At 56.3% G+C, this 10,479-nt stretch overlaps 1 protein-coding gene across 2 annotated transcripts; it reads right to left on the bottom strand.

The window, feature by feature from the left end:
• Positions 1 to 732: 732 nt before the first annotated feature.
• CLIC2 (chloride intracellular channel 2) lies at positions 733 to 10,175 on the bottom strand. Of its 2 annotated transcripts, none has more exons than XM_055727230.1 (6): positions 9,902 to 10,175; positions 4,912 to 5,021; positions 4,328 to 4,453; positions 3,159 to 3,274; positions 2,562 to 2,743; positions 733 to 2,394 (listed from the first exon to the last, which is right to left on the bottom strand). In XM_055727230.1, the coding sequence occupies exons 1-6, from the start codon at positions 9,956 to 9,958 to the stop codon at positions 2,233 to 2,235; spliced, it is 753 nt and encodes a 250-aa protein (XP_055583205.1). In that variant the 5' UTR covers positions 9,959 to 10,175; the 3' UTR covers positions 733 to 2,232. The 2 variants fall into 2 exon arrangements, with proteins under 2 accessions (XP_055583205.1, XP_005435866.1); XM_005435809.4 differs by having other exon boundaries at positions 3,168 to 3,274; positions 9,902 to 10,145.
• Positions 10,176 to 10,479: the final 304 nt, after the last annotated feature.

A 10,479-nucleotide genomic window follows, 5' to 3' on the forward strand; every position in this document is an offset into this window, starting at 1 on the left:
AGGGCCAAGCACTGCTGCAGCCCCTCACATGGGTATCTTTTCCTTTTTCTCTCAGCTTGGAAACACTGTGTCTCCAAATGAGGGGTACAGAAGGAGCTCTGCCTGCCTCCTACCTGCCAGCCTGCTCCCTGCCACCACTATCCCATTGCCTTCCAGCAGGCCCATCCAACCATGACCCATGCCTCGCTATGGGCTGCTTTGCACAGAGCTTTGAATGGTCTCTGGTCCCTTGTGGGGAAAAGGGGAAGCAGGTCTGCAGCAGAAGAGGGGTGTTGTGGGGTAGGGGGAGAATCCCATGAGGATTCAGGGTGGTGGGCAGTGTTTCTCCCATATCAGCAGGCCTCCAGGACCCATGTCAAGGCATAGCTGCCACTGTGCCCTGACAGGGACATGCTGGCTGCCAGCAGGAGCTGAATAAATCCCTTGCTCCAGAGCAGTATCCTGTGGTTACTCCAACCCCACACTGTGCAACATTCTGCATCCTCGCACCATCATGTGCGTGGCATGGGCAGATCACAGTGCATGTGCCTCAGGGAGGGGGCATCTCTCCTGCGGGCAGAACAGGAGCTGCCACATGCATTCCAGTGATCCAGGGCAGCAGAGACTGGGGGCTACTGCTCCACTTAAGCTAAATCTCAAAAGGTTTTCCACTGCAGAGGAGCCCTCTCTACCCCTTGCAGCACTCTCCATGCCCAGTGGCCTTGGCCCGTGCACTGACAGTACAAAAGCAAGGCATATTACAATATAGTTTATTGCTGGTTTTAGTTTAAAAAAAACCCAAACAAACCAAAACCCATTAATAACAAAACCAGTCCCCAAACCCAGTGCTATCAGATACAGGCTTGCAAGGACACACCTTTTAGTGCAGAGGGAAATGGCAGTGAGGGCTGGAGGGGGGGGGGTCTGCTGTCACCGTGTCCTGGCAGGACCCACCACACTCACTGTACAGTATTTTTTTGCCCACGGGGCTGGTTGAGTTCACATGCTCTACCAGGAGCCCTTGGGGGAACTGGGGGTATTGGATGGAGGAGGATGGGATGTCATGGCTGTGCAGAGCAGCTTTGACTCCTCTTGCATCAGCAACATTGGAAAGGCACAATGCTGAGCCAGGGAGCACTAAACCTGCCCACATATTTCCTACAGACAAAGCGCTTTGCAAAGCAGCTTTTGCCTGCTCGCTTAGGCTGCCCAGTATTGCGGTGTGGAAACCAGCAGATGTCCTACCCCGTGCTTCTGTCTCCCAGTCAGGCACCTGAAGTGTTTGTGTGGACCGGGAAGGGAGTGGTGGAGCTACAGCTGCCCATGGCTCCATCTCCTGTGATGTCCAACAAGGCAGGGAGAGATTTAGTACCTCACAGGAGCCACATGAGACCTTGCAGCCAGCAGCACATGGCCCTGGGTGCTGGCGCACATGGGAGGGATGCCCTGATTCTCAGCCCTCCATCCTCAGCCCTTTGCAAGACCCTGCATCCCTTTTTCCCTCCCACAGCAGGTCCTGGTACTTTTCATGCCAGGCACCTGCCCCCATGTCCTAACAGGGAGATAGATGCACATAGCAACTCTCTGGCAGTGAGAGCAACTTGTCACTGTGACAAACTACTGGGGACAGAGCCTTTCGGTGTCTTCAGCTGGAGCCTGGATGCCTTGGTGGAAGAGAGGGCTTGCCCAAATGCAAGCTGCAGGGTGCTGTGCAGAAGGGCGACCAGGCAAATTCAGACAGCTCCAGCCCAGGTGATGCCCTGGGATCCTGGGATGACTCTTCCCAAATGCACGGGATGGCTGGGACCGCGCAGGGCTGGCAGAGCACAGCAGCTCCAACAGCCGATGCAGAGGCAGGGCTGGCCCAGCCATCTTGGAGTGAGGTCTCATCTCTTCCACCAAAGTGCCGCTGTGGAAGGCTAGTGCTCTGCTTTTCCTGTGGCACGTGGTCACAGGCTGTGAGACCCATTTCTGGGAAGTAGGGATGCGGTTGCCACTGCAGCCATGCAGGAACCCATCCATATGTGCGGTCAGCACTGATGGTGGAGGGGGGCTGCAGCCAGCCAGTGGAGGAGGAGAAGGAGGAGAGAGCAGCAGGGAGCTGTGAAGCAAGGCGCTATTTCTGAAAGGCAAAGGGTAGCCATGCCATAAACCCCCTCCAGTCCCTCCTTCAGCCAGGGTTTGGTTGTGTCAGGACTGTGGAGGTGGAGGGCTTGGCCAGGGGCAGTGCCACTGGTGCACCCCACAGTGGCGTTAGGTCATCTTCCTGGAGACACTGGAGTAGGTGTGCTCTATCTCCTCATCTGCGGGACATGTGTGGCTGAACTCATCACAGGCGTAGGCATTGTTGAGGTAGCGCCAGACGCCCGTCATGTCCGCTGGGATCTCGAAGTCACGGTACTTTTTGGCTGCAATCTAGAGAGAAAAGGAGGAGGCTGAGACTTGCTGGACCACAGAATATTCGCTCTCTGGCTTGGGGGGGGATGAATACAAGACCCCCAGGCCCCTGTTCACATTACCCCACCCTGTCATCCCCTCTTGGAGTGGGTCCGCACCTTGGCCCTGGGAGCCAGTGCCATTACCTTGATGATATGCAGTTTGGGCAGGAGGTTGCAATCAGCCAATGTCAGATGGTCTCCGTCCAGGAATTTCCTCTTGGAGACAGTGATGTCCTCCATGCTGTCCTGGTCAATCTCCTCGGGGAGGGGAGTGTTTAAGTAGACATCCAGCCGCTGAAACTCCCGCAGCAGGGCCTTCTCGAAGTCTGGGTGGGCAGGGAAACAAGTGCAACTAGCCTGGTGCCCTGGGCTCCCAGCAGGGCTGTGCCAGGTTGGTTCAGACTCTCCCAGGCTTTGCATACAGGGACAAAGCCCTAAGGGCTACACCGGTCACGTACAGCACAGGACCCTGGCCAGAGCCTCTGCTCCCAGGGGATGCCAGCAGCATCACCCCACGCTCCCCTCCAGGACCCCTCTCCCCAGCACCTGCACAAGGGGCTGTTAGCCTCCTGGAGCACTGGACTGCTTTCACCTTTCCTTCCCGCTCCTCCACTTGCCGAGGAGGCTTTGGTGGGGACAGCAGCAGAAGCCCTAACACGGTCACAGGATCTGCCCACAGACAAAAGCATCTCTCCCCACCACAGCAGCATGGCAGATCACAGCCCTGCAGCCCCCAGCCACATTTCTTACTGATATTTGCTTCCTTGCGTGGGTTCTTGATGTACGCCGAGAACTTGGCAAAGATGTCACTCCCCACGTCAAAGGACTCCTTGTACTTGGGGCTCAGGTGTGGATACCTTTAAAGAGACACTTACATCAGTGCAGGCAAGGATGGAAGCAGAGATTCAGCTGCGTGGTCGTCAGCTGCATTATCTCCTGGGCCATAGTGCCCAGGGCTGGTACTGGAGGATGAAGGTTGTGGGACAATGATGATGCTTTAAATTACTACAGCTGCCACCCTGAGAGCTGCATTATCTTGGGCGTTTGCTAGGGGGAACAATCACAGGGCAGAAACTCCACAGTTTGGAGGACACTGGTAGCAGCAGAGCCCCGGAGCAGAGCTCTGCCTGCAGACAGCTCTGACCCAGCCCAGAGGACATGCATTGGCACGGGAGGGGTCCAGGGAAGCCAGAAGCTCCCGTGACTTCCTCAGGAACAGTCTTTTGTTTGCTGATGCAGGGCGCACTGCAAGGGCAGACATGTCCAAGGCGGCAGATGACAAATGCATTTGAAGCTTCCTCTTTCGCACTGGTGGGAGGGCTTGTCGCCACAGCACGGGCTGGCTTGGTGAGCTGCAGGCAGGGCCCTGCATAAGCTCAAGGGGGTACCACCCCCCAGCTCCCCCAGCAGCCCTTTTGGCCAGCTGCGCCATTGCATTCAAGCAAGGGCATTTGCTTTTTCTTAGCTGAGCATACCAGATATGCACGGGCAATGGGGGCTTCACATTCCCACCACCACCACCTCAACACCAACTGCCACAGCCAGCTGCAAAACCACCAGCTCTCGGGGTCCCTGTGCCTGCAGGGACCTCCCTGTGTTCTCCCTCTTCCCGCCAGCTCTGCCTGCGCCAAGAGACCAGTGCATTTCCTCCCACTGTTTTCCATTCTAACCCATCCCAGTCCCCTTGCAGCCCAACCTGCCACCTTCCCTGGGGGACGCAGCCCCTCAGCATTGCAACCCCTGGCCCTGCAAAGCATGGCTCAGGGTGCTGGGTGGGGAATCAGCCCCCTCCCTGAGCTGGTCTCTGGCACCTCCCAGCACCCTGCCTTGGTTTCCCAATCTGCCAAGCACTATGCAATGCTGTGGCGTGCCTGACCGGTGCATGGGGAAAGGAGCAAGCTTGCAATTACGTGGGTGGGCCCAGGGTCTGCTCCAGGAACTCCTCAATCTTAATGAAGTCTGTTTTCAGTTCCTTGTTGAACAGCAAGAAGGGTGGGTTGGTGCCCGGCGCTAAATCTTTCAATTCTTCAGGTTTCCTAGAGTAGAGAAAGTAAGTGGGGTCAGAGCCTGCAGCCTGTCTGCATCTGCCAGCCTCCCCAGGGCAAATGGACAAGGCTGAGGTGGGTGTGTAGGAGGGGGCACAGGCCTGGGAGCACCCCCACTTGCGCACTTTTGTGGGTTTGGGAGGGGCTGAGAAATGCCCCCTCAGCCTCCCAGTCTGCCCTGTGGTGCCTCAGTCTCATAACCGCATCCAGCAGGACAGCGGGTCCCTGTCGCATGCCTGTGTTGGTGTGTGGCTGGAGTCTGCTGGCTCACCCCCTGCACCCCACAGTGTGATGGGCAGTGTGCAGGCAGGGGTTGTCACCCCATCCCTCTCCCAGTGGCACACTGACTGCAGCGTGGCCACGAGGGAGGAAAGTGCTGATGGGGAAGGCTGTGCCAGGGGTGTCTCACCCCACTGCTGGCACAAAGCTGGGCTGTAGTGCCATCTCACCTGGTCATGTCCACTGTGGTGACATTGAACTTGACCCCTTTGAGCCACAGCACCATGAAGAGGCGCTGGCAGAAGGGGCAGTTTCCAATGTTTTCTCCATCCAGACCAGCCTGCCAGGAAAGCAGAGAAACATGCATTTAACTTGTTGACTGAGCCCACCCCGCCCAGATGGGATGCCTGGGAGGTGGAGAGCCACCAGAGCTGGTCTCAGGAGGAAGGCACATAGGGGGCTTGGCCCAGCATCCCAGCACTGCATGCTGCAGGGAGCCCCTCCTGGCACCAGGAGCTAGGCTGTAGGATCCCCTCCCTGAGCCATGGCCCTGCTGCCACCGGAAAGCATCAGAGAGCATGCTCAGGATGCCCAGGGTCAGATCCTTCCCAGAAATCTGAGATCAAGCCAGAAGGAACAGGAGAAGGAGGCAGGGGAAGGAGGTGGAGGGTTATTGCTGATAGATGTGGAGGAAGGGAGGGTCTGCTTGGCTGGAAGGCCAGGCTGGAGAGGGTGGTGAGAAGGGAAATGTGCTCATGTTTGCCAGGAAAAGAGCGGTTTGTTTTCGTGTACTGTTAGTATCTGCCTGCATTTAATGAACCCAAGCATGACTTCCCGGGGCTGATAATGGCCAAGAACCACCCAAGCAGCCTCCTCAGCCTCAGGGAGCAGGGGCTGGGGGTGGGAGGGCTGTGCAGATGTGGATTCGTGGTGGCATCCCACCCAGCATCAGTGGGGCACAAAGCCACGTGTCAGCTCCTAAAGTTTCAATCATGTGCAGACAGTCCCTTTCAACCTCTCTGCATGGACACAGCCGCAGCATGTCAACACTAAGGGGAGGTTCTGTCACCAGGATGGGGTCAAACAGCAGTAGGGACATGGGAAAGCAAGGAGCTTGGACAACCTGCCTCAGTCCCACCAGGGCTCCCACATCAGGGTCTCACCCAGATGATGCCCATGCAGCAATCCCAAGGGAAAGCAGCAGCAGGTGGAGTGATTTTCCTTGCTATGCAGCAGCTGAAAATAGCCTTTGCAAAAAGGACTGAAACTCCTTTAAAGGAGTCTGGTCAAGAGGAACAGGACAGGTTTGCCCCAGTGCATGAGGACTGGCACAGATGTGGCTCAAAGGGGGAAGTTGCACCCTGGTATGAGAGGTAAAATGGCTCACAGGAAACTCAACTTATTTAAGACAATTAACTGGTTCCTCAGCTGCGCGTGAACTATGGTCCTCTGGTGCACGAGGCAATCCTGCCACTGCAGGGAGGAGCAGCATGGCTCACACCAGCTCCTTCACAGAGGGGTGCTGCTTCCACAGGGCAGCTTGTGTCAGCACATGAGCCCTGGTGGGATGGCTCGTGCCCCCTGGCTTTGTGCTAAGCCTTGATGCCAGCTGGCAAGCTGAAGTCCAGAGGCTAAGCAGGAGGAGGATGAGATTTGGGAGAGTCTGGTGGTGCAGTAGTTAAGTAGTGGCAGTAACATCCAGGGTGGGCAGGTGGAGCTGTCTCCAGAGATCACACCTTGCTGGGGCCCTAAAGACAGGATGGCTGAGGATGCTTCATTAGCAGAAGATGCAGAGACCTGTGCCTGGCTCTCCTGGGCTGGAGGTAAGTGCTACAAGCCACCTGTCTGTATCTACAGGTGCCCAGGAACCTGTGGGCTCTGGAGTGCTCAGCTTCTCCAGGAGAGATACATCAGCCTCAAACTCACCCTAAGGGAGATGGTAAATTGATTAAAACAAAACCCCGATGCTCTGAGTGGTCAGCTGGAGGTGATGGTCTGCTTTTCCCCTTGCCAACACCTTTTAGTCCTGCCAGAGGAATAAAATTACTTTTAACAATTATTTCCTGTTCTCAGCTGTCATGAGATGATGCTCCTGAGAAAGGAAATGGGAACTGAGAAACATATTGATTCTGTGAGATATACTCAGAAGTGAAGCTGAATTCACACATGAGGTTTTTTGCTGGCTATTAATAAGAAATGCTCCTGGGTAGCTGCTGCTCAGGAGTGTCCCGTGTCAGCTTATAACAAATAAGGCTTCTCTGTGTGTATCGGACATCCTGCGAGGGAGCTGCAGGAGTGAGTCACAGATCAGCGGCAAGGGCTACCCGTTGGCAGGAGAGCAGGGCATCTCTGCTCCCCTTCCCTTACCCATTGTTGCTGGCACCTACAAGCTAAACTTAATGTCATCCTTTGGAGCATCTCCAACAGCAACAGCTCAAAATGTGTTTTTGTGGCTGCCCAGCATAAAGACCCATGCTTTCCTCTCTGCTCTCCTGAGATGGCCCTCACTGGTGGCAGCAGAGGGCAGCCAGCCGACTGCACTCCCCTTTGCTTTCCTCACTTAGCGCAAGGATCAAGGGAGATTAATTGCAATTTATCTTGTTGGCCCCACAGGAGCTGTGGTGTTGAGCCAAGGCAGTGAGTGGCTCTGGCAGAGTCTCATGAGGGGCAGTGGTGGTGTTGGAGGGGACAGTCGGGTGGATGTCCTTCACTGGGGCTGTGCTGGGCTCAGGCTGCGCTCGTCTGCTTCAGGCTTCTCTGTGCGTGTCTTGTAGCTCCAGCCTCTAAGCAGCTCAGGCTGGTTTTCCCCCTTGTCTTTTAGAAGTGGAGAGGTGGGGAATTTTGGGCCAGAGTGAAAGGAAAATCAGGGTGGCCTCTGCAAGGGGGAAAAAAATTAAGCCAGGCCCATCCTAGGATGCTCAGAGCCAAATTATCTGGAGGAAGTGGAGGGAAGCTCTACCAGCACTCCGGCGCTGCCAGGGGAGTGCCCTGCTGGCACCCACCTAGCTGTGGGGAGAGCCCTTCGGGAGCTGGGGGAGTGCAGCGGAGACTTGTAGCCACATATCCACCCTCCCCAGCAAAAGCCAAGCAGCACAGCAGGGAAGCCTTTCTCTTCCTTCTGTGGAAAGAGCGTCTCCCCACGCTGCAGCAGGGACCAGGGCAGGGGGTGCAGAGCTGACAGCCCCCCTAGACTGACTTTCCTCACTCTTTTTCCCTCCAGATAATGGATAAACCCAAGTGTGGGCTAGCACAGCATCTCCAGGGAGGTGCAGGTTTTTAGCCTCAGTCCTCTGAGGCCTCACAAGGCATTAAAACCCCAAAGTTACTTAGCAGTTCCTGTGGTTTCCCCCTCAGTGAAACAGCATGAAATGTGGCAAGAGGAGGAAGCAGCTCTGCATGCTTAGGGCACTCCTAAGTGTTCAGCACCCACCAGGACCTGCCCATGGTTCCTATAGCCACCCAAAAAGCTGGGAAGCAGCTTTGGGGGTGGCTAAATGTCTTGTGAGGCTGAGGGGCAGAGGCTCCTCTTGGACAGGGAGGGCCTCCCAGACGGTGAGATGACAGTCTCAGTGGGACCATGGCAGGGTGAGACCATGGCAGGACCACCTGCCCCAAATTCAAAGCAATGCAGGAGCTGCTTCGTACCCTCCCCATCCTCACCGAGTTAAGTTCAGCGTTTGCCAAAGTGGAAGCTGGGCAGGGGCAGCATGCCAGTAGGCATTTGCAGGCACACTTGCTTCCCTGTGATTTACAGTTGTTGTGGGCTGCACTGGCATCCACATCTTAGGGCAGACCCCGGCCCAGGAGAGCTGGGAGATGCCAATGGCGTGGGAGGGTGCCTGTCTGCAGCCAGCAGCTGCTGTGACTTTGGTAAAACTGGGTCCTCAATGGCAGGAGGAGGAGGAGGTATAGCATCAATTTGTCTGTTAAAAGACAAGCCAGAAGGGTTTTTTCGCGCTAAATTAAGGTATAGGGGAAGTCATGACGACACTGCTGCTTTGGTTTCTGTTTCCCTTCCCTCTGAAAATCCCCTTGAACATGCTACCACCTTTGCAGTCGCCTCATGTATCGTTTTCCTCTTCTCCTCAGCCACTCTGGGGAAAAAGCGGTGATAAGAAGGGAATTCAAGATCTGAATTACTTTCACCAAGAAAAGACACTCTGGATTTGTCTCAGCTGAGCTCAGTGCCTGCCAGGCACCACCATGGCCACAGTTTTGGCAAGTGAAATGGGGGAGGTTCCTTCCATGAAGGCTCAGCTAATCCTTTCTAACATGTATATCCAACCACAACCCAAGCAAAGCAGCGCCCAGCACTGCCCGCTGCTTGTGCCAGGGAAGCTGGTGCCTCTGGCCAGGCACTGCAGTCCTTTTGGGCACTGAGCTGCTCGAGGAGAAGAGGAGCGAAGCCCATAGAACTGAGCAGCTACAGGGAAACCACCCTTAAAACCCTGATGTGGTGGCACAGGGAGGCATCACTCACCCCAGCCACTGTCACTTGACAGCATGTCCCAGTGCCCTGCTGGCATCGCTGCTGGCACACACAATTATCAGCCACCAGCTTTGGCTCCTCATGTCAACCCGCATGTCTGCTGCAGGTATTTTGAACTCAAGTGGTAAAATGTTCCAGAGGAAGTGTTAAGAAAATTGCTTAACAGGGGAGAGGGGAAACCCCACCATTTCTAGTGAATAATCCCCCCGGGGTGCTCTGTGAAGTCACCCCATCCCACCCACATGTGGGCACCCACGCTGGCTCCCCAAGCCATTCGCACTCTGTTTCGCAACCCTGGCTTGCAGGAGAAGCTGAAGTGGCTGCTTTCAGCCTTCCTGCTTGCTGCGCCCAGGCTGGGGCTTGTCTTATCTGAGTTTCAAGAGACGCATGTGTGCCTGGTCCTTTGTTACACCAGCTTCCAGCAGCACCATTCGCCCGGGGTACACAACCACCATGAGACCAGGGCATCTTCTAGGACACCAGCATCCTAGACGTCCCATGGTGTGACACCCCATCAGTCCCCGCGCCACCCCGCACCTGGTCCCCTCCTCTGGACACGCACTTAGCCACCCGTTATGGCAAGCGATCCCAAAGTCAGTACCCATCCATCTCCAGCCTCCCGAAACATGAAGACACCCATGAATTTCCACCATCTGTGCCCAGCTGGAGCCTGGTGAGGATGAGCCTGCAGGGAACTGCCGAAGAACAACTGCCCCCTTGCCGAGACCCACCTTCACAAACAGCTCAATCTCAGGCTCCTTGGTGGTGCTGTGCTGCCGACTCTCCATCCCGGCGGTGTGGGGAGGAACCGCTGGCCACCTACTGCTGTGGTGAGTTGGTGAGTCCTTTGCGGAGCTTGAATGGGGGGCGCTTTGAGACGGCTGGCAGCTCAAGCACCTCGGCTGCGTTTTCGGAGGGCTGGGGCTTGCCCTTTCCTTCCTTTTGAAGCAGGGAGGAGCAATGGGGTGCGCGCCAGGACCTCCCGGAGGGGAGGGGGAAGCTGCGGGGCCTCCCAGCCGTGACTCAGCACGGGTCTATCTGGACGTGTTTACGGGTCCCCTTCAAGTCAGTCTATCGCACCAGCCCAGGCACGGCACTGGTGCCTCTGAGCACTGGGCTGGTGGCCTCCTGCTGTCACCTCACAGCTGGGAGCTGGGGGGTTTTGCAGGGGAAGCATCTGGCCTGCCGCTCCTTGTGCTGCTCGGGTCTGGTCTTCTGGCCCCTTCGCTACCCTCCCACACTTACACCCAGGCGCTGGTGCCCCAGGGCTCACCACTTCTTGTGTCACCCTTTGGGGTGAACCGAGCTG

The sequence above is a fragment of the Falco cherrug genome, chromosome 15, assembly GCF_023634085.1.
Source record: "Falco cherrug isolate bFalChe1 chromosome 15, bFalChe1.pri, whole genome shotgun sequence".
Lineage (NCBI taxonomy): Eukaryota > Metazoa > Chordata > Aves > Falconiformes > Falconidae > Falco > Falco cherrug.

Bases quoted from the DNA above. Each gene is read 5' to 3' on its own strand.
- CLIC2 (XM_055727230.1), bottom strand. From the start codon at position 9,958: ATGGAGAGTCGGCAGCACAGCACCACCAAGGAGCCTGAGATTGAGCTG. The intron at 4,454-4,911 runs GTGAGATGGCAC...TCTCTACTCTAG, and splicing joins ACCACAGTGGACATGACCAG to GAAACCTGAAGAATTGAAAG. The intron at 3,275-4,327 runs GTAATTGCAAGC...GTCTCTTTAAAG, and splicing joins CAGACCCTGGGCCCACCCAC to GTATCCACACCTGAGCCCCA.